Raw genomic sequence first — 24,071 nt, 5'->3', positions numbered from 1 at the left:
AAGTAGTTCATTAGCTTATCTTAGCATAAACACTCAAAGCAGGGTCAAAAAGCTACTCTAACTCTGTCCAAAAGAAATAGAATCCACCTCCCAGCACTTCTAAACCCACTAAATAAGACCTCATGTCATTTCTCAAGTTGAGGTTTTATGAGGTTTTATGGATATTATGTGCTGGAACTATTCTATAGCAAGAAGCAGCCGTTTCCCACTGCTTCCAGTCTTAATGCTAAGCTAAGGTAAATGTGTCCTGGCAGTAGCTTAAAATTTAATGGTCAGATATGAGAATGGTATTGACCTTTTCAACTAGCTCTCCGAAAGAAAGCGAATAAGCATATTTTCCTAAATGCAGACCTATGCCTTCAAGGCAAGAATTTTAGTGACCCACAAAAGAAAAAGACTTACGGCAGTCTGTTTCATCTGAGTTATCCTCACAGTCGTTGTCTCCATCACAACGCCAAAGCTTGAGGGCACAGCGACCATTTTTACACTTGAACTCGTTGGGTTCACAAGGAGATGGGGTACCTGTGAAAACATATAGAATAATTGTGTGAGTCTATGTTGTTGTCTGAGAGTGTGCACGTGCAGAAGACTGTGTTGCTTACCACATCTGAACTCGTCGCTTCCGTCTGAGCAGTCCCTCTCTCCATCACAGATGTAGTCTCGAGGGATACACTCTCCACTCTGGCATGTGGCTTGATCCGCTCTGCAGGGTCCTGGTGGGCTAGGGGGCCGCGGGGGCTTCTTGACGGTGGAGGTTGAGGTGGGAGGGGTTGTGGAGATTGGAGGGGGTGGCTGTTTTATGTCTAAAACAAATCTCTGATTAAACTTTGCAAACGTTCAAAGTGGTTACTTAGAGCTGTTACCGTAAATGAATATATATATCTCACGTCCAGCCAGCATTCCATGCTAAATTCGCTACTTGCTGGCTGCTAGCTGAAGCCACTCACCACAATTGGTCTCATCACTCATGTCTCTGCAGTCTGGTCTGTTGTCACACAGGTATTCCATCAGGATACATGTCCCATCACCACACCTGTGCTCATCTGCCATGCAGGGTCTGATGCTGGGGGTTACTAAGAAAGATGCAGAGGGAAAGATGAGGTGTTGGTGTTGAAGGATCAAAGGCATGCAGGCCAGGGCTACAGTATGGCCAATACGCTACATTAATGTCACATCACAGCACAAATTAAAACAAAGTGAGGTGAAACAATGGGTCCCTAAACCATTAGATTACTACAGCAAGTGTCACTCAGGCATGTTGTAAACACTGTCATAGGGGTGATCTTCGAGATACTCAAGAAGAATTTAACATAACCTGGCATATAAATATATGCACATCAACTAAACTAGACAGACTAGACACACAGACTAAATTAAGACACAGAGAGCTAGACAAGACACAAAGACTAAACTCGACAGACTAGACTAGACACACAGACTAAACTCGACAGACCAGACTAGACACAGACTAGATTTGACACACGGGACTAGACAAGACAAATTAAACTCAACAGACTAGATTTAATACACACAGACTAGATTAAACACATAGACAAGACAAGACAGACAGACAGACAGACACAGACGGACTAGATAGATAGATGGGGAGCCTATCATCTGAGTAAAAACAAGTTACCATTACTCTATCCTATCAGTTGCCATGCCTGTGCACGGAGTTGTGGGAATTTGCATAAATCAAAAGCTGGTTGAGATTGCGGTGAACAGCAGCATTCCTAATCAAACTCATGCCATGCAAAGGTCCTTCTTATTCACTGTGTGCTACTGGACTTTAAGGAACATACTCAGAAGTCTACTTTACATTGGTGCTTTCATGCAAAACATTCCTTAGACCACATGACCATGTCAAAGTAAAGGTCAAGGTCAAATTTCAACAGCATAAGGAAGGAAATGCTCGACTGTTCTTTCTAAAGGCACTACAGTCATCCTACAGTTTCTATAGTACAGTCGGCTCAGCCACCATGCAGAGGGCATGGTACAGTACAAACCTGGCACTGCTATAGGCTCCACTGGAGGCAGAGGTTGTGCTAGAAACCAGAGGGAAATGTTAAGGACACTGCCTACCGCTCGGGTGGACCTTAATTTGCTGTAAACTTAGAGCAAACTCTTGTGTATCAGTCAGTCACTTTGCGGCTGCAGTAAGTAGTGTTCCTCTTGTTCTTACCTTCCCCAAGCCGCCTGAACTGAAAGCCCTGGACTGATGTGATGTAAGAGGCAATGGCTCCCTCCTTCACAACGTTGTACAACACATTGCGGATCTGTTCATCATCGCTGTTGTAGTCAGAACCCACGTCCAACTCCACAAATACATCAACGCCATCCTCTCTTATCATCTTCCTGCAAAGAGCAAGAATGGCCTGGTAAGGCTACAGTCTGTGTGGAGTGCAAAGCACAGATGGTTAAACAGGAAAGCTTTTTAGAGGTAAGGTTTCTCTTTGGATGTCCCTTAGAGAAATTACTCACTGCTGACGAATTACTGACTACAGGCCTACACTGTTGGTCTTGTGCAGCTTGGAAAAAGGGAAAGAAATATCACCTGGCCACAGTACGACACCCAGGCAGCAGCAGCACACAGCTACAGGGTATCTACTTCGGGTCTCACAAAACGTGATTTAAAGGATATGTGTTCTTACTTAATGAGGACCACGCTGACTGTCTGGACACCGGGAATCCTGTTGTAGTCGGACTCCAGCTGTGGAGGAAAAACCAGACTCGGTTGAGTTGAAATCTACAAATCTGTACCTTATTTTCAGAAATAAGGCCACCAGACTTAAATCGGGCAAAGTCATAAATACCATGACTGAACCATATAAGGTAGCCTTGATGTACTGTACATGACTACTATTCAGTAGAGTTTATCCTATGAGAATAGGACATACCGTGTCCACCACTGCTTCAGAGATCTCATTAAAGGCTGTTGAGTAGATGTCCTCGAGCTCGGGGCTGTACACCAGGGAGTCAGTGAAGTTGACGAGAGCTCTGTAATAAACTTGAAACACAGTGAGGGGGGAGAATCTGTCAGCTAAACCACACAATAACAGACAACAACCACAGGCACAGCATTTAATGTCCATCTGTTGCCGGGCTTGGATATTACCAGCCAGATTCAAGCTGTTAAATTTATTAAAGATAATGTGATATGTGATACTGTGTGGGAATTATTTCCCTTAGGAAAGCCTTTGGTCAAATGTTTCAGAAAGTAAAAACTGAAGAGCATGACTGTGGCTTAAATAAGAGCCACATACAAATTATAGCATCTATTTCCATATCTCAATTGTGGTCAGGTCTGTGCTGAAACTGACCACTGCAGCGTTGCACACCGAACAAGAGGCGCATGCTGACACAGTCACGCTCTCGCCCATATGCTCAAATATAACCATGAAATTACAGTATCAAGGCATGTCTTTCTCTCTGTATGTGTCTTTCTGTGGGTCATGGACATGGAGACACATTTCCAAAATATTCACAAATAGTGGCAGACAGATGTTGATAAAGCCACTTTGTTGCAAAGATAAGACTGAGTACACTGTTTGAAACCTAATCAATGCAACCATTTAAATACACAGTATGTGGATATAAACCAAAATAGCAGGCCCACAAGTTTGCACCAGATTTCTTGATTGAACTCTGATGATATTAGAGAGCTGTTGCAAGTGGGAGTTTGAGTCAGCATCACTATTGTGCCAGCAGATGAATGATTGTGAAAGTGGGGCTTTACATTCCACCTACATGTACCAAGTCAAACACATCAGGTAGGCAGCAGAGCAGCTAAGGGGGCTGGGGCAGGGATTAAATCAATGTTTTGCACAGACAGGCTACGTTAACTGGTCTGACTGGTCATTAAACATATAGGTCAACTGGTTGAATGTAAAGCACTCCGTATTCATGAATCATACAGAAGCTGCAATTAGTAGCCTTTATTTTAAACGGTTTGGTGTGCCAGGTCAAATGGGGTAATCCCATCAATGCAATCCTGATTTTTTTCTACTTCATCTGTTGTGTCCATTGTCTCTGTCCTTTATTAAGGCACTGAACCCCAAAAAATGCAACACTGTACCTGACCCTCTAATCACTCTAGTATAAATATATAATTCTAGCCCGCATATTGCATCTATTACAAAGAGACCCTCACATATCTGCCACATGTTGTATGTGGGTTAGGACAGACCATAAAAAATTGTTTTTATCCCATGTATCATGATGTCATGTTGATTTATTTTAACACCTTGGACACAAACTCCAGTGTTTTGTACATTAACGCCATTCAAAATAATTGAATGGAAGGTTCACACAACAGTGGTACTTTCGATGGCACACAACATCTTGCATGACAGTGCCATTTTCAATTCCACATCTTAAAAGCTCGGCATTTTAAAGGAACAACTGTTTTCACTGTTGTGTTTATGTTTTGAGCATCCCAATCTTCCATAGACACAAAATTTATGAATTCAACTAATCAATGTTTCCACTCCGGTAAAGACTTTAAAACATTGTCAGATTATATTTATAATTACCTGTCTTAAACATAATGATAAGCTGTATGAGTAACTCATTATCAGCCAAAATGTCAGCAGTATTATTATAATTCCATTGCCACAGGCTTAACCCATGAAACTTAAAATAAACCAGGCCCGCAGGGTGCCCCGTTCTCATACTCCTGCCAACATTTTGTTAGGACGGGCCTGCCAGCCTCTGATTTCAGACTGGCAGTGTGAGTTTAGGGAGGAATTCAATATTTGTACTGTTTGTTGCAGTCAGATGCTACTTGCCATGCCAAAAGCAAAGAGTCATGTTCTAGGTAGGCATCTGCTGAGCATCTAGTCACAAACATACATGCCCAAATATGTGCAAAACAATTAATTTGCACACATACACACACAGTGTGAAGAGAACATTATTGTGTCTTCCCTTTCCCTTCTCCTCTGATAATTACATATTACTAGACATGTGGACAGTGAAAGAAGACCTTTATCATGCTTACCAGGAGCTACAAAATTAAAAGTTAAGGATTTGGTGTCTCACACTCAGGCTGTGTTCTCTGTGTTAAAGACCTGTAGGGGACCTTACTGCCTTATGCTCCACTGCCTGAGGTTTGGCGAGTGAACAGCTGTCTTCTCTAAACACTGCTAAATTGTCTTTCCTTACACACAGCACTACAAGACATCCCATTCCTGGTGAGGAAAAGCATCATTTTTGACAAAGTAAACTTAGCACTGCCAATGAAAATACGCAGTGAGGACAACATGTAACAACAGAACTTCAGGCTTTAGCACATCCTGGCAGGGTGCCTGAGTGCTTGCTTTGCAGGCTGTTACTGTCAGACTTACAAGAATAATTGTTAGGCCTGAAAGTGTAACCAGAAGACTGCCAACATCAAAGTTAGTCATCAAAGCGCCTCATTTGACCTGCATATAATCTAATCACTTGAGTGGGTACTCGCCGCCAGGTCAACAGCAGCTTGTAGCCCCAACTCTCTCTGAGCTTGCCGCTTTGACGCAACTGCCTGGCGAGTGTGGGACTGCCGCCGCCTGAGATCCTTTGATTAGAGTGCTGGGTTGTGCCCCACTGCTAACGAGCAGCTCTTTTACTCCAAGGCCCATTCTCCTGTGCATCACTCACGGTTTCCCGCGGGGGGAAATCCCCTTGTCAAGCATCGCTACCATCAAGAGTGATGAAACTGTCAGAGTGCAGACATGACGTGTGGGATGAAAAAATGGGGGAGCATTCAACACTCTTAAGTCACAAACTTATTTCGCTATTAAAACTGTTCAGTAGAACTGTGGCTGCTTTGTGCAACGGGCCCCCTCTGAACACATAGAGGCCTATACAGAAGACAAAGACTTGATTGAGCAGTGAGCCCAGTCTGGCCTTTAAAGCCTCGCCGCATTGGGCTTGACCTACAACCCCCAAGCCCACGGCATCGGCCCAGCACCACCCGAGCCATTTAGAGAGGGCATGAGGAAGAGCCGGAATCTTTAAGAACAAGCCCCAAACCACACTGCCTCTGCAACCCTATCAAAAATCTTTAATAACTAATAAAAATGTTTTCCTTTGCGCTGGCTTTTCCTCTTTCACATCTCCATCTCTTTCTAAATGTTTCTCTCTCCCTTAGGGTAATATATTTATATCCCAGCTGCTTATTTCTTAGCTTAATTAGTGTAGACAAGACCTGTGATACTTAAACCTTTTGCTGGTGACCAGCCAAACAACTCTGTCTCCAAGTCCAATCATTGACCTTTGGGGAAGTCTTGAGAATAACTTCTGACTTCACTATTAAGCTTGCCCTGTTGTGCTCTCCCACGGCTTGCAATGTCCGCATCAAAAACCACTATTGTGTATTTAAAAAATCCCTTTTTTATGCTCATGGTGTACTCGTTATGTGAAACAGCTGGTTCATATCATTGTGATGAGCCATCTGCATGAGGTTGAAATTACAAAAAGCTATTTTTCAAATTAAATTAAAGTGCTGACTGTCTAAAGAGATGAACACTGTTTGTAATTCAAACATATCTTTACAACAATGTTTTCAGCTGGAAATCCCATAAAGTGCTGTCACTCGAGTGTGACAAACTGATGAACAGTATTACTGGATGGAACAATCCCATCATTTTCAGCTGGCATAAGAAAACACTGGGAGATGCCTGCAAGACACTTGGAAAAAGAGACTCGCTAGACTTGAACAGTGCATGCCCAAGTTGAGTCTTCCTTGGAATGTTATCTGAGTGTGTTTGGAAATGAGAGTGCATAACTGAGTGGAGCAGGTGACAGGAGAGTGTGCCAAAGACAAGAGAGGAGAGAAACCGTAACATGAAAATGAAAGAGGTGCTTGAGGACTTACTGTAGTTTGGTTCAACTGGGCTCTGTATGTTCCCCAGATATGAAGAGTCCAACCAGTGTGCTATGGCAAGCAATGGGGGAAGAGGAGCAAAGAGCAAGAGACAGGGGGAAGAGACGCGGTGCGGACGTCGACGGGGCACAAAGGTCAAGGATCAAACAAGAAAAGCAACACAACGTACAGGAAGAAGGATCAAGTTAGCCAGGCAGGTGCAGAGAGGTTAAAGGTTCAGGAAAGTTAGACAGGAAATGATTGGAAGCAAGGAGAGAAAATAGAAAGTGACAATCAGACAGAAAATTACTGTAAGAGTTGTCTTAAAAGAAACAAGAAATCAGGAAAAGTCTCTATCAGTGAAATAAACCTGTAATGAAATGAAAGTACACTTTTCATCGCAATTTTATGAGAAGCTCAAAATGTCAGCATCAATTTGCTGTTATCAGCTGTGCCACTCATCATTACCATCCACATGCTGTGGAAAGTCATGCATAATGGGACAATGGATCCTGTGGTTTTTGTTGACTAATGAGTCTAAGCAGTATCTGTCTGGAAACACACAAGGAGGTCTGTTTGCATGACAACATCAAGGAGTAAAGGTCAGAGGGCATCTCTTTAGAAATGACTCCTCTTCACTCCAGCAGAACAAAGAGGATATCCTATGAACCAAACACACACTTCCACACACTGCTCTTCACATTTCTGCTGTCCGACGCACTCATCCACCCTTGGGCTTTGCAGCAATGAAGGGAGGAGCTGCTTCCTGTTTTCCCTCCTAAATGGAAAGAACTGAGTACCATTATAACTTTTTTTTACCAAAAGTTAAGCCTTCTGCACTGGCATGGGCAACAATGACCATGTTCTTTTTTGTGGTGGCTCTTTCATTCTTCCACTGCTTTGGATGCAGTTACGCTGTGGGGCATGCTCTGAAATGTCAACTGAGGAGGCCGCTTGGTTGCTCTGAAACACGGAGGGGTTTTATGAGAGGGAGAGGCTGATTTTATAACACCAGTTTCCTGTGTATCTGTTCACTGCCTTTCATTGAAAAGGGGTACTATGTATTGTGTGTATTATGTATGTGTATGTATTGTGAATAAAAACAGATTTGAAATGTTTTTTAATTTTTATCCTTTACACTAGAACTGTGCTGACAAGACAGATTTCCGCACTCCAGTCCAGATTCGGTATTGGTCCACTCCAGAAACCTTGACAGACAGCAGTAAACAACAGCTCCTTCATAATCAAGTGAGTGTGTTGGATCCAGCTGTTTTACAGCTGCACATACAAAAAACATATGGCTTTGGATACAACATTACTGTACTTGTGGCATGTCTTTCAGAGGAGAGAAGATTTAGAAAAAGGTTGGTGTAAAGTCTTGCTTTAGATTGACTGGGGCTGCTCCTGCCTGGTGCTACAATCAGGTGAACAGCAGATAAATCAATATAATAAATTCATATTACAAACTAGGCTAAACTATTTGAAGTCTACAAAGACCAGTCAGGTTGACACAAAACGTGCCCTACCCAAACCATATGATGTCACCACAAAAGAACAGTGACCCAGACTAATTTAAGCTAGTGAAATGTCCACTACTTCAAAGGCTGCAGATAAGATGTGATCCTTGTCCGAGTCAGAATGGGAGAGAGAGACAGAGATAAGGTAACAACTGCATTACTACTCCCTACTCTTTTATGTGCTGATCAGACCATGATTACTGACTGAAACAAAGTCACAGTCAGTATAAAAGAGCATGAACAGACAGAAACTCTTACCTAGAAATTAAGAGTGACATTGAAAGTAAGCACTTGTACTGAATGTATTATCCAACAGAAGAAAAATAGTTAACAGTTAGACTAATCTCAGGAGAGGTATTATCTGATGTGGACAGTCACTAGTGTTCAACCAGGAAGCCACTGATCAACTGTGGAGCTTTATCCAAATAAACTCTCAGATCTGGGGAAAACCACAGGACAACTAATATACCTTGCCAATAACCACAAGCCCTAATTCAGTATTTGTTTTGTAACACAACAAACTGTTTCTTTCTCCAATTTAAGTTTTCTCTTGTGTTGCAGCGTATATCATCATGAAGGTCACCAAAAAAAACAGATGTATCAGTTACAAGTCTGGCCTTGACACTACGGTGAGGAAAAAGGGATTGTTCAAACAGCCGCACACGCTCTGTTTCAGTGGAACCCACAGCATCGCTTTCCTAAAGAGGAGCAGCACAAGCCACTTCTCCAAGGCAACGCATTTGTTATTAGTACAACAGAGTGTAGCTTCATGGGGCTAGGTGCAGCAATAAGGCTCAAGTCAGACCAATCATCAGTAGCATTCGAGTATAGTCACACTGATAATTTGGTTTGAAAATGGAGGCTTTATCAGTGACTGATAATTAATATGAAGGTTAATGGAGCATTGTGCAAGAACTGAGACGACTCTTCAACTGTCAAATTCATACTATAACTATACATAAAAAACAGGAGGGAGCATATTAAATATCGGGTCATAACTGCTGCTAAGCAGGCAACAGAACCGGGCTCAACAGCCTCTCAGTGAACTGGGACCGAACACTGCCTCCAAGACCCTCTGATTATAATGTGTTTCTCCTGTACTTTAGGCTCAGTATGTGTGTGACCACCTTGAGAGCCCCCGGCAGTGAAACAACAAAGACCTCACCAAAATAACTGCAGCTGCCAGCACTCGTCCATCTACCCGAGGGTATATGACACACAGGGACACACACATAGAGGCAGTGCCACTGCAAATGCACATCTCACAAACTGCCCATGAAAGCGGCAGAAATACAGACTGGGTGGGCTGGTTGCAACCTGTCCACTGCCCTGGCCAAACTGACAGACAGGCTACATTACCCTGATGTATTGTTCACTTATGCTGCAACATCTGCTCTCCTCTAGAGATAACAGATGAATATGAACCTGGATTGTGTTTTTTCAGCAGGCACCCACCAGTAACTGATGTGATTAGAAGTAAAAACCAGCTGAGGCTACACAAGAAAGCAGTATCCTGTTTGTGAGTTAGCCTTTGTGAGTTAGCCTTTACTCGAGTCCCAGTGGATCAAGGACAGCTGACCCTCAAGTTTAAGCAAAACGTCCCTCAACGCATATCTTCATCCTTCCCTTGAATCAGCTGAGAAACTCTAAGCTATGTGTTTAATCTCTCACAGTAGAGCAAATGTAGTTTATGGCACTACAATGCATATGACCACAATTAGAACATTCAAACGTTAAAACATTTCAAGTGTAAATTTCTGTAAAATGAGCTAGAGTAGTCTAGAGCAGTGACTCCCAAACCTTTCTAAACCACAGCAATGCTTTATAGGAATATTTTTATCAATGCTGCAAAGGGTGTTACATTACTATGACAACAAGCAACCAAGCTATCATGCTGATAGCTCGAATGTAACTGTATAGTTAACAGAAGTTTTAAATAGGTGATTTTGAGACGTGTTGCTTATTACTTCTGTTTTCTATGTTTGAAAACTATCACAAAATATGGCTGCCTCATTTTCTCAGTGAAGCATTAAATAACGAAGAATAGAATAAACAATAAGATGAACAAATCTTGCGGCACACCTCGCCGCTCTTCAGGGGGCTATGGCACCCTCTTTGGGAACCACTAGTCTAGAGATATGTATTCTCAAGCTTTTCATCCAAAATTATCCCTGGGAAGAATTTAACCCCAGTAAACCTTCACCAACCACCGCCGCCATTACTAAGTGGACACGTTAACTTTTGTTTCTAAACAAAGTGGCCAATATCCTCAGTGGAATGGGAATTTCTGTAATGGAGCAGAAATCTCTTCAGAGATCTGAGGATGTAGGTCAGGACAAGACGTTAGCAGGACATGGGTTGCAACTTTCATATCTCCGGAGAAGATTGCAGACTATGATTAGGGGAGACAAAGAACAACAGTGGACAAAAGAGGTCCAAAATAGCCTCATCTCAACAACAGTTTTGGCTCCAGATGTTTTTGCACAGCTTCAATGTATGAGGCTGAGACATCAGGAAATGGGAATTCCGAAACCATCGGCAAATTGTACACACATAACAGGATACAAGGCATAATAGGGGCAATTGTGGCACCTACGTCTACTTTGAAGTGGAGGGGGAAGGAAGGCAGAGGCTTGGGTGAACAGTCTGGGCAGCCAACAGGACAGAGACACTCAGAAAAGTATTCAGCATTCAGCACGGGAAAACGAATTTCCTTCCCATTGCTGTCGTGCTCAGATATATAAATGGAAATAGCCTGCTTACTCCAATCACAGCATGATCACACTGAGCAGAATGCAAATGTTTCGCCACCTTTGAGATAAGATAATATATAAAAGAAAGTACTGCATAAGCTCAATTCAACCTGTTTAATTGCCACATTAAAGCAACACTGACCTTTATGTGGTTAGAGAAGCCAGGACATTTATGGAAACAGAAGCAATAAACCAAAGTAATGGGGGGGGTTGTAAGCTCATGTCGCACCACAAATTTTGTAAGCACATTAACAGGAATTATTTTGCAAACGTGCTGTCAGCAAAGCACAAACTGGCTTTGTATTCTATAACTTTCAAATTCTTTTTGTACATTTAGATGTTTCAAACTGTCTCTGACCCACCCGGAGAAACACACACTTCATGAGGTTGATATCAAACTTTCAACTTTCTTAACATATCTTCAAAGCAGCATGTGCAAAAAAATATACACTTTCTCACAACTATGCCTTAATCAATCAATCCATATTAACTAACTTAAACTGACTAACCTTCAGTTAAACCTTACTAGCCTAATCGTCACAATCACATGCTGTCAACACCTTACACAATAATGTTAACTGTGTTACTTTTTACACTGCTGTCCTGCTGCTGCTATAACAAATTTCCCTATTGTGGGATTAATAAAGGATTTTTGAACTGAACTGAATTAAAAGCTCATCTTCAGCAAGGCCTCACAGCATGCTATTTCTGTAAGTGAGGCACAAGAAGCTATATGCCACAGCTCTGATGTCAGCTTTCAATGCCGCTACCAAAACAATTGTTCTGGCATGATGTAATCAGCTCCACCAACCTGTTGAGTGCCAGCATCTGGAAACAAGGACAAACTAAGAAGCAGCAGCTACTACCAGGCCATCGTCTTTAATAAGAAGGGAAATGATTTGACCTGCCAGGATATTAACATTTATCTGCTTTGGTAAATGAATTTCCTGCAAGAATATGTATGATAATGTAAAGAAAAATAAACTTCTTAAAAATACATAGTCAAGAGAGCTGCACCAAATGGAGGAAGGACTTTGTTAAACATGTTGTCAAGTAATACGCTGGATTTGTAGTTGAGGGGTTACAGTGGAGCTGCAGCGACCCAGCCACGGCCACAAAGTAAATTGTAGTAAAGAAAGTTAGTTGGGAAATATAATTAAAGGAAGAAAGCAAGCAAGCAAGACCCTATCATGTACAACACACTCATGTGTTGTGGAGGCACCATTAATGGGTGAACTCTGACGCTGAATTATAAATTAAAACAAGTACCATAGGCATCAGTGGGACTTACACATAAATACAGCTATAGTTGAGTATCAGCATTGGTCTATCCAACTATTATCAGTTGATACTCTTAAAGCATCTTTGGTAGAAAAGGCCAAGTAGCATGCAAACATATCCAGTGAAAAAGTCAATTGACATTAACTGCTAGTTGTTTTACTGTCAGGACATGTCAAGACCTCTAGAGACGGCAAAAAAACAAGAAAAATGGCCCAAGAATAGAAGTGGAACAAACAGGCATGACAGAGTTAGACCCATCATATAAAGTTTAATACATTATTTAAATATTTTTCCCCTGCTACTGTGCTGTGATTTCTGGGAAGATAAATTCTCTTCAGTCTACAAAAAATAAGGGGGGCTGGAAAATGTGCAGTGGTGAATGGAACAGAGGTGCTCTGCTGAAGCTTTTATTGTTCATCATGCTTTCATGTATCTCACTGTGTTGTCACCTCTGCCGCCGGTTAAAAGGATGAAAGAGGCGAGGAGATGTTTATGTCTCAAAGACAAAGCTGAAACCGTGTGTTATGACCAGACTCCGGCAAGCTGGCAGGGAGGGAGGAGAGGGTGTAGCAGGATGTGAAGGCATCATCATTCAGGCACAGACAAACATCATACACACACACAAACACACACACACACACACACACACACACACACACACACACACACACACACACACATACACACATGCAGCATGCGGCCACTGAAGTCAGAGTCACAGATGGGTGAGCTTTAGAGGGCTGAGTGATCTAAAACACATAAACATAAACTTTATAATAATAATAATAATAATCTTCATTTACAGACCATGTTACAAAGTGCTTCACAAAGGCAGCTAAATAGACAGTCAAGTTATAAAATCATCAGGGTTTTTAAAAGAAAACAGACCAAACAGTTTGTTGCATAAAAACCCCTACGGTGTAGAAAAAGGCAAGAATGGGAACCTTTTGTAGGAAATGAAAGCCAGTTCAAAGAAAATTAAAACTTAAGTAAAATTATGAAAAGCTCTTCGATGAAAGTACTTACTTGTGCTCTCAGAGACTGGAGGCCATGGTGTGCTTCCATCATCCTCTCCACTGGGTAGGTCTTTGGACACAGAAACAGAAGTACATGGATATGGTCAATGTCCAGGTTCAAGGCCAGAACAAATCACTTGCTCAGTTCACTTTAGAACATACAATCTGCAGGAGTACCAAATTCCTCTTAACAAGCATAAATCCTGCAAGTTTGTGTTCATATGTAAGATAAAATCACCAACACAAGAATCGTATTACATATCTCTCAGGAATATTCCCCATATTTCCCTCATTTTCAGTTTTGGGATGGGTTAACAATCTAAGGAATTCATAATGCAAAACATCTCCCATGAATTAAGGGCAGCTCTTGCTGTGGTTTGTGTGTGAAGCCCACCTCCTGAAGCTTCATCAGCAACAAAGTCCTCATCGTCATCCAGTAAGCTCTGAGAAACCTGGACATCTTTCTCTGCCTCCAAGTCTTCTGGCAGAGGGACCTCTCCCCACACCTTGGAGGCCCGTGTCACCTGCAGCAAACACAGAGAGATTTATAGTGGTTAAAGTCTCCGCAGATAAAGGTTACACCCAGTGCTATACATGGACCCTGGAAGGGTGGAGGGAAAACAAAAGCCGAGACGGGAAATGGGGCATTGTAATGTGTTTACTTATGCCATTTATTATCTCTTAGAGACCTTCTCAAGAGTTTGCATGCAAATAGAAGTTCATGTCACCAACAGGAACAGAGCTCATTATGGGCTTAAAGTTGTTTCACAGCACAAATGTCCATATGTCCATCATTACTATTTGCTGTTGTATATATTTCTAATCGTAATGGTGGAAGTTGGCAACAGATACTCACAGCTGACTGCAATGACCCACATATGAATATATACGCAAGTACAAGCAAACAATCACAGATGCACACACATGCCACAAAACTCAGGGAAAGCCACTGAAGCTGAGATCAGAATGAGTGGATGACACAAATCTGTTAAAGTATGCTTTAAACTCTGTTCCCCCTGGCTAAAATATCCAGCATACCACAACTAGTCCTTTATGACGAGCTTTTCCCCCTCTGGAATTAGGAAGCAGTCTATCACGGAAATATTACGTCACCTCCAGCAGCAGTAAAAATACCTCAGAGGACAGGTTGCTTCAAAATCTGTGATCATCACATAGTGTGTAACTGAATGATAGGAGTGAAACTGAAAATGCAGTGCCTGGCCATGGGTCACAGTAAGGTAAAATTCATTCAGCTTAAAACTCTGAGCATACCCAGGGCTCAGGCTGGAACTCAGATCTTGTTACTTTTGTGGTACCAACTGAAATGAGAGTTCGTAGCAGGACTAATTAACATTTGGATGAGTCGCTAAATAAATGTTAAGGGATCAACAAAGCAATTAATATTCACCCTGTGGGTACATGAATGTCTGTACCATGGCAATCCGACTAGCAGTTGTCAGGACATTTCACTAAAAAGCACAAATATCAACGTTATTGTGGCGCTAGAGGAAAGGTCCAGGGATTACAAAAGTCATTAGGATATACAGTATCTTCTTGGGACCATGACTGTTTACAAAATGTTCTTTCAATCCATACTACAGTTGTTGAAAAACCAAGGTGATGACCCACTGTATTCCTTACAGTAGAAAAGTGAAATTTTGGGAATGGTACCAAACTTTGATATCGTAGTGGTACTAAAAACTAAAAAACTAAATAAAATAAAACAGAAAGCTAGCCTTAGTGAGGAGTAATGATGTATGAACATCCTAAAGGATTATATGAGTGCTGATTTCTATCACAACATTATCTAATGGCAATCCTTAAACCAAAACCACTCAAAGTCAAATGAATAAAAAGACAGAGCTGCCTCTTCTCACAGTGCACCTGACAGACCCATAAACACTCAATGAGAAGACACAAAGCTCAGCCAGCTGCTCTCATATCTGATCATCTTGATAAAGTCCTCTGTTCCAGCCCAACTGGAGCACAGTGCTCACCATCTCAGCACCCAGACTCCCCAGACTGGCTATAAGTTTAGAAATGACTCTGGCAGGATGCCAACGCTGGCATTTCCAGTTGGCATGGCCCGCCAGTTCGTATTTCTAACAAACTCTGTCATGATAGTTTTCCCATTTAAATGGCTCCAGCTAATAAATAACTAGATATATCCCCACAAATCCTCCCTCCCCTGAATGAACACCCTTACAACAACAATCCCGGGCCATTTTCAAAAGGAAACTGCTGACTAACCAAATTCTTTTCAGTGCTGCCGACCAGCCATCCATTGGTGTGATCACCTCCTGCTTCCCACTCCCTTGGGATGGGGTATCATCTGGATATGCTGGGTGCCATCTGGGTGAAAACCACCACAAATGTACAGAGTAGCATTTTATGGATGCGTCAATATTTGCACATGATCTTAAAACTACAAAAACATGTTAAGCTACCCTTGTTTGAAAAAGCTAGCTCGACCTTTACTCTCAGTCTAGGAGTTGAGACATATCTGTTGTAAGTTACCTCTCCCTCGAGATAAAGGTCTTGACCGACTCTGTAATTCTTTGAACTCCACCCTACCCAGAGGACGCCGGCCTTAGAAGCTCTCAGAAGTTCTAGTAACTTTGCAATTTCCAGTGGGACAAATGGCGACTAGGTATATTCTTGAAAAAAGGAGGCACGCACATGTCCATGCACATACACAATAGAAATATTGTACACACTTGACACAAAGACGAGCACAAACATTCCAGCCGAAAGGAATTCCACTTTATTATTTATGAATTACTCTGATCACAATCCATAATGTTTGTCTTATGAGATGAAGTAGTAGTAGCTCTAGAAAGAGAATCAATGGACACTATACAGAAGCCTGCGGACGGGCTTTAAGTTTGCCCAGCTGTTGTTAAGTGGGAGCAAGGGAATCAACTGCTTTTTGGTCTGTGAACAATTAATAATAAGCAATGGGACAGAAGCAGAACATTCTCAAAAAAGACTGTCGGACTGCCAAGATCCTTTCAAGAGGGCCCTACCTTCAGCTGTCTTTAAATCTTGCAGCTGTAGACATGCCGTCATCTCCACTTCGAAACAAATGTTGGCACCTAAACATGCACATTTATACTGCAAGCCCATTTATTTAATTTCACTGGTCATTGACAGCCCATCAGATTTATATGCCTCTTTGTTTCCTGAAATTGATAAGAATCTGATTACAGCCATTAAAAGCTTCCCAATTCTCTACAGCTTTTATTCGTAAGACCATGAGAACAAATGTCTCATAAATGATTTCCAAGATCGGCAGTTTCCATTATCTGTTTTGCCTGGTGTCTTATTAGTATATGTTATCTTAGTGGGATAAAATTAAATGAAATGTTTTATCATGACATTTTAGTATAATAACATCGATACTGAGATAGTGGTTTAGTGACTAATGTGGCATTCACTTTTCCACATTAACCACCCCTATATACTTTAATACGCTATAACTGGTGCTTATTGAGATTTGTTGAGATAACATGCACAACATCTTAAATATATCTGCATTTCATTTAAAAGGTAAGGCTGACTATGTCTGATATTTGTGTTACTGTTACTGTTAGTCTGTGTCTTTAAACTTTAGGATTACCCCATTACCTCTATTTAAATCTTCCCGAAGCCCAGTTGCTCCTACTAAAGACATGAATCTTTAAAAGTGGGTCACAAATATATAGTTCCTTACTCAGAAATTGTTTATTTTTTTGGGCACTTTTTTTCGCACAGATCTGATGCCCTAGTGAGTATTTGAGGCAGCAGAACAGTATGTTTGATTTACTCAAAATAAACTACAGTTCCTACAATAATTGTAATGACGGAACATATCTCACAATGCAACAGTATGGTTCATTTATGTGTTTTAATAGTTACTGGACAACAATGGAGCTCTATGGCACGGACGAATAAGCCATAGCAGGCAACACTTGTTAGAAGGATCTATTCATTGTTGGTTTTGGTCTTTTCGTGGGATTTGTTTATAACAACAAAAACACTGAATATCACCAGACTTATCCTTTAAGCTTTTACATCAGAAATGTTAGATTCAGCATTCACAAGCATTTTCTTCAGGAAATCAAACCCAGAAGACAAGTAATAATCATGCATCATTGGTTTTGTGAGGGATATGAGAGATACTGTGACTTTGGTAGTTACTTGCTATTCCACTGACAACTTTTCTTGAGTTTCCTGTGATACACCAACAAAGAAGGCTTCCCATATGGGTGTTTTGTGCATCTACATTACACTTGACTGACACAGTAACTTAACCTGTTGGTGAAACTGAGTGAACTTAAAGTGAGTTTAAAGACTGTAGTGTTCTTTGCAGTACAATAAAGAGTACATGATTTGCAGATTAAAACATCCAAAACACTGGAAAAGTCCTTCAAAATGTACAAATAAAAAAATCAAAGTGTCCACAAACACATACCCACACTCTCATGCACACATGCACCAACAGATACCATCCACCCACACTCCAGCATTCCCATCCTGGTTACATCTCTGTGACAGCCAAAGCCTGTCAGCGGCAGTGTGAGAAGAATTCTTCAGGGGGCTTGATTCGCCCCCTCTACTAATAAACCCACTGATGCAGCTGCAGGACGACCTGTGAGAAAATCTTAAAGGCATAGCTAATGTGCTACAGAAAATAAGAAGCTGGACAAAACTCATACTAGAGAAGAGTCTCATAGGAGCAATGCTCACTCATGAAAATATGTAATAGCGGCAGCAAAGGTTTAGCATTTAAAGCATCTCCTGAGCTCACGCAATTTATGTGCTTTTGTCCCCACCAGAGCGTGTGATAGGTAAACACAGGAAGATGAAAAAGGCAGTATGCTGCATTGATCATTCCAATCAATTGATTCAAGCACCAAGTTGTGGCCTTTCAAACAAGCAGTGCGCAGGCACTCACAGAATACCTTCCCAAGATGAATTCCCAACCTCCTTAACCCTCCATCCCTCTCTAACTATCCTCCCCTCTCTTTTACTCTCTCCCTCTTTAAGGCCAACAATATCTGCTTAGACTTGAAGTAGTGGCATGTACTAAACAGTAATGGAATGTAAACTGCAGAGGGCATTAAGTGGATGAAAGCTTGACACATACTCTTCTCTTTAGGTAGAGTAGGCTGAAAAGAAGGAGCCCGCCAAGCACCACCAGGCACCAAGAAGGACTGAGCTGCAGAACCCCAGCACTGCCTTTACTTGGCCCGCTGCTATCTGTGGAGTAGGTGCAGGAGTATTCACAGGGCTGCATCAAATCAGGTCCATTAGAGCACCTTGATGTGTGCACATGTACACACAGAGATTTGGATGTCCAAAGGCCAGGATTAAGGTGTAAGAATACACCTTAATCCTGGCCTTTGCAAATACAGATAGTTTCCATTGCACAATTTCAAGAAAAATATTGGATTTTACTGAAACCACAACATATCTTACAGCTCTAACACACATACAGTGATCATCACATATGGAGAGTTTTTGTGAAGTGCTTGGCCTTGTGTTGTGAAAGGGTGATGAAAGAGAAGGAGGAAGAAAGATAAGCCCTGGAGAAATGTTTGCAGGTACAGCAAACACAGACATCTCTAACATTTTTGAAAACAAAATTGTGGCAACAGGGCAGCTTTGTATATGTTTGAATGAGAGAGACAGAGTTTCCTATGTGTTTAACCCTTGCTTGTAGTGGTGGGTGAATTGACAAACTGCCACTTCTGACATTAAACCTCTGACTGGGCCGTGCTGCATAAAGGGCCCGATGAGTGAGGCCCTTCTGCTCTCTGCAGCCGTTTAACATTTCTACAGGGTTTAATTCAAAGTGATTGGACGGGGAGGAAGTGGAGGGAGGCTCTTCATTCAACAGGCAAACACTCTTTGACAACATGCATGGATTCCATGTGTTCCATGACTAATACTGTGCAACAAACACATCAGATTTTCTCGGAAAAGGGGGATAGAAAGGAGGGATGGGGGCCAGGGAGTAAAAGCTGAGGATAAGTCCGCATTTTTGAAGACATGCTTAGAGTTCCTGCCTAGCCGTCTTCCCCTCTAGGTCATTCATTCTCTCTCCCACACAGTAATGCCATGCATTTTACAATAAGCTTGGTCTCCCACTGGAATAGGCAGTGGGAAACACACTTTCCTGACACGCATGATTTCTTCTCAGATGCATTCTTCTATCTTGTCAGTGTCTGGTGCCTACATTATCAACAAAACAGTGATTCGTGTGTAGCGGCTAATCGCTAGCCTCGAGCAATTAACCTCAAGCGGACATGAGGAGCAGCTACAGAGATCTGGTAAACTCCACACCCTCTGATTTTTCTTCATTTACAAACTTTGTAGTCCTCAGCCCCAACCAACACTGACTCGAGTGACATCACTTGAGGCAATGAAGCAGATTTTGTGCAGCCCCTGTGCAGTTTTTTTGTCTGCCCCCTCTCTCCATGTGAGTTGCAACCAGTTTTAAAAAAAAATCACAGTGGAAAGAAAGCAGCGCCTCCAGTTAGTGAGCATCTGCCACACAAATGCACAACTCCTCTACCTTTATAACAACACTCACTGTTCAGAGAGGCATGACAAAATAAGCATAAAGCCTGTACAAACTTGTGTGCGTGGTGAAGCACAGGGCGAGAAAGGTCTACAGAGTGACAATTAAATAAAAAAAGAAAAAAGAAATGCAAATTGCAGTGAGCTTTGTCATTTTTGCTCTGCTGCTGGGATCAAAGGAACAGGAGGGAGAACTAATAAATCCCATGCCGTGTACACACGTGTACAAAAATACTTGCAAGTCAATTTAGCACACATTTCTGTGACTGATTATATTGATGCACCAAATCAACCTTTGTCAGATACCCCACTTAAAACAAAGGCATAAAGTAATTTTAAAGTACCTTCTGTGTGTCATCTCTGTCCTTGTCTGAATCAGCCCAAAATATCCCAATTTGCAAACTTGGGGTGAGTCATGATTTTTGTATTTCAGGCCAAAAGTCACAGCCTGGCGACACAATGACCAGACAGCAAGCTGAGATCGTAAGCGGGCTATGAAACAAGACACCCCGGCCTAACACTAACTGAAATGCTATCTCAGATGGGCTTATTTCAGCCTCAGTGATAGCAGAATCACAAGACTTGGAATTTGTATAAAGAGCAGTAGAGCAAAGCCTCATGAGTCCCTTCATTTAAGTTTCTTTTGTAAATTTAGACATTTGAAAAAATAGTTAATCTGACTGTAAAATTGCCTAAAGTAAGATCTTTTTTTTTCCAGCTGAGCATGGGTCTTCCCAAACTAATATTCTTCAGGGTACTTTACAGTTAGATGAAACTGTTTTTAATAGCTATACTGTATCACATTTTCACTGTGGGTGGGATAATACAGTGTGAACACATTCCACCCAAACGTTCCAAGGCGTGAAGGCGTAGTTGACACCCTCAGAAGCCCTGTCTTTTCAATGATCACCCCAGCAGGACCCTGCGTCAAAAGACCACCTGCAATCACAGCCACAGTTTGGCCAGTGGTAGAACCGGAAGGCCCCCACCACCAATGAACAAAAGCCGTGAAACTACCCCCTTATTTACACATGCGGGTATTAAGAAATGCACACACACAAATGGGCTGCACACATGAAGACAAACACTGGAAACATACCTAGTTAACAGGCACACAGTTTTCAGCTGTGTCAGCCAGGAATTAACCTATTCTGTTTTAATGGGACTCTGTGGTTTGTGGAACTTTCAATTTACTGCATTGGAGATTTAACTCTTAAAACTACTGGTGCTCTTATTGAGAAAGTTATCTTTGATATTTTTCTATGTTTATATTCTAATGAGTAAAAAATATGGCAGTGCTAAGACTTACAGCGAAGACAAAATATATTTTTCAAGTTCAACAGGAAAAATACAACCAAATCCTGGCTCACCTGAACTGCACGTCATATCACAAACACTGTGAGAGTAATTTGCAGGTCTATAAATAGCGTGTGTGTTTCCGGCAACATTTCTGAGAGAGTGACCTGCTGGGAGGAGGAGAATGAGGGGACTGAGGGGACTGAGGGGCCAGCTCCAGTTCCCCCAGACGACAGCTGACAGGCGAGGTGCGGAGACTGGTGGCAGCTCAGAGGAGAAGAGCAACTTCGGCTCGGCCAGCCCCGGCCTGTTTATTTATAAGAGAAAGACACTTTGAAAACGCTGCTGTGTCACTTAAGACGTCTGCTTGTCTTTACACTGGAGCGCTCTGAGGGATCAGGCATAACATTAAGCTGACATTGCACTACAGGAACACTTCATATATATATATATTATATATATTATATTATATTATATTATGTTAGAACAAAATTTAGACATACCCGAATTTGGAATTTGGTATGGAATTTGGTGAATTTGGTACCAAATATCATGGCAATACATCTAGTAGATGTCGAAACATTTTACTAAAAAACACAAATATAAAACCTCTTGGTGGCACCTGAGGAAAAATCAAAATTTTAATTCAATCCATCTATATTTTAATTCAGTCCATCTATATTTCAGTCTGGGCCAACTGACAGACATACCAACATTGCCATTCCTAGAGCAACACTGCTAGTGTGGCCAATCCATGTAGTAGATGTTGAGATATTTCACCTGACAAGTGAAGATTTGACCAGCTAGTTGTCCTCGATGTCAAGTCAGGGGATCACCAAAGTCATTAGGATTCATTCTCTGGACACCATGGGTATCTGTGCCAAATGGCACTGAAGGAAATGTCAGGGGATCACCAAAGTCATTAGGCTGCATCTTCGGGGGGTGGGGCATGAATGTATGTACAGAATTCCCTGCCAATCCATCCAATTAAAAAATTATAATATTTTAGTCTGGACCAAAGTGGTGGACAAACAGACATTACCATCCCTAGAGCCGCTAACGTGGATAAAATTGTGTGTATATAAAATGCAATTTTCTTACCAGTCTTTTTATTAACATTAACAACAGATTCGGATAGTTCAGCTTTAGAAAGGAAGTAACAGCAGCTGTTTGATGGCTCTGTGATTAAGTTCAGACTTCCCTACACTGGTGGCAGCGGCAGTGTCAGATTTACCCTCTTCTCTTCCTCTCTCGCTCATTCTCGCCTTAGGACCAACTAATCTGACACCACCTGTTGACTTGGCCACACTCGCATTGTCCCACATATTCACAGGCCAGAACTAGCTCTTTGAGTCTTTCAACTCACTTCCCCCCTCTGTTTCATACTCGATTAGTTCATGGTTACACTGTGTGGGAAAAGTAGGCTAAGTAAACAAAATCTTATCCAATCTATAAAACCATTTCTGGAACAAACTGGATACTTGGAGTAGCAACATACTGTATGTAAAGCTTTCCACTGAGGTGCAGAAATTAATAATTTACATCTTAACAATAACAGATTTCTCATGAGCTTACTTTGTGATTAGAAAATAGCATAAAGATCCTTTGGCCAGGAGAGAGTGCCCTCCAGGTGTCCTGGCTGGAGGGAATAATTTTATGTTGGTAAAACCACTTTTCACCAGTTCCCAAGGTCATGCTATTTGGGATGGCGATCTCATAATTAACTGGGATTTGCCAGGGTACCATGGTGAAGCTTCTGGAACGCAAAGCACTTCCAACATTTTGAGCTTCTCAAACCTTGGGATTTTAACAGTCTTTGTTTGGTAACCCAAGATGCACTTTGAGCTTATAAAATCACAACAAACCCTACTGTTAACCGAACAGAACTCTTTGTTGGGCGCCATCTGCACATCAAAGTCTTTTTCCTTTTTTTCTCCCACAACTTTTTCAATAATACTCTCTGTTAGCTCTGCCAAGAGTTTTAAAAAAAGTCCACTGAAGTGATGTGCTGTGGGAACAAAAATCAAAAATATTCTCTCTCAGCTGTTTGTTCCATTAATGTAAAAATAATAGGGCTGTAGCAGAAAAGATGGCTATGCTCCTCTCCAGATGTTCTGCGCTGCAGAGCAAACAAGACACCGCAATCTGATGTTGACAAAACCATCAAAGGGAGGAAGGAGAGAAGGTATTCTGAGGTTATCATTGTCTTTCAAGAGTCCCCTCCATCCTCCTCATTGGAAATTACCTGATAGCTGTTTTTTGCTAACCTGTGCACCACGGGTACGTGTGAGTAGACAGGAGAACAGAGTAGAAGAAATCTATGGGCAACAGGAAAAAGGTCAGCTTTCATCACAGCCCACACAGACAAGCATAAACAATTTTCTCTAATCTTTAACATCAATCTCTAATAACGAGATATAAACTGTGAGTATCATGAGCTATCAGCAATTAAGCAAACATATTTACATTACGAAAAGCAATTCACAATGGGTAATGATGGACTCTTTTTTGTCTTCAGGCATTCACTGTTGCTGTAGTGAAAACTTTTTATTCTATTAAAACTTTGGTGGGTGCTCCTGCTTGCTGATTATGCATTAAGTCATGAATAGAGGTACTGATGTGTCAGATAAAAGAGTGAAGTGAATTATTCTTTCTGTTTAATGTCCATATCAACTGACTCCTACAGTAGATATTTAGGTTATGTACAGTTAGAAATATTCTCACATCCTTTGTCAGTGACAACACAAAGGCAAACTATGAACACTAAACTGCAAAGACCTGCAATACTACAGAAGGGACA

General features: G+C 41.6%; 1 protein-coding gene across 10 annotated transcripts in view; it reads right to left on the bottom strand.

Annotated features, from left to right (window-relative positions):
• hspg2 (heparan sulfate proteoglycan 2) overlaps positions 1-24,071 on the bottom strand; it is a 93,776-nt gene that overhangs the window by 51,463 nt on the left and 18,242 nt on the right. For 9 of the 10 annotated variants that reach the window (XM_038721910.1, XM_038721911.1, XM_038721916.1 and 6 more), the window contains exons 2-10: positions 13,806-13,935; positions 13,422-13,481; positions 2,898-3,007; positions 2,652-2,710; positions 2,183-2,355; positions 2,007-2,045; positions 948-1,073; positions 603-803; positions 403-522 (exon numbers count right to left, since the gene is read on the bottom strand). In XM_038721910.1, the coding sequence (XP_038577838.1) occupies positions 403-522; positions 603-803; positions 948-1,073; positions 2,007-2,045; positions 2,183-2,355; positions 2,652-2,710; positions 2,898-3,007; positions 13,422-13,481; positions 13,806-13,935 (1,018 nt within the window). The remainder of the gene's footprint in view (positions 1-402; positions 523-602; positions 804-947; positions 1,074-2,006; positions 2,046-2,182; positions 2,356-2,651; positions 2,711-2,897; positions 3,008-13,421; positions 13,482-13,805; positions 13,936-24,071) is intronic. The other variant, XM_038721912.1, reaches the window with a different exon arrangement.

The sequence above is a fragment of the Micropterus salmoides genome, unplaced genomic scaffold (assembly GCF_014851395.1).
Source record: "Micropterus salmoides isolate LMB-PRFRI ecotype aquatic unplaced genomic scaffold, ASM1485139v1 Ms_hic_scaffold_16, whole genome shotgun sequence".
NCBI lineage: Eukaryota > Metazoa > Chordata > Actinopteri > Centrarchiformes > Centrarchidae > Micropterus > Micropterus salmoides.
The sequence above is the reverse complement of the archived record's forward strand: the minus strand, read 5'-3'. Positions and strand labels throughout refer to the sequence as shown.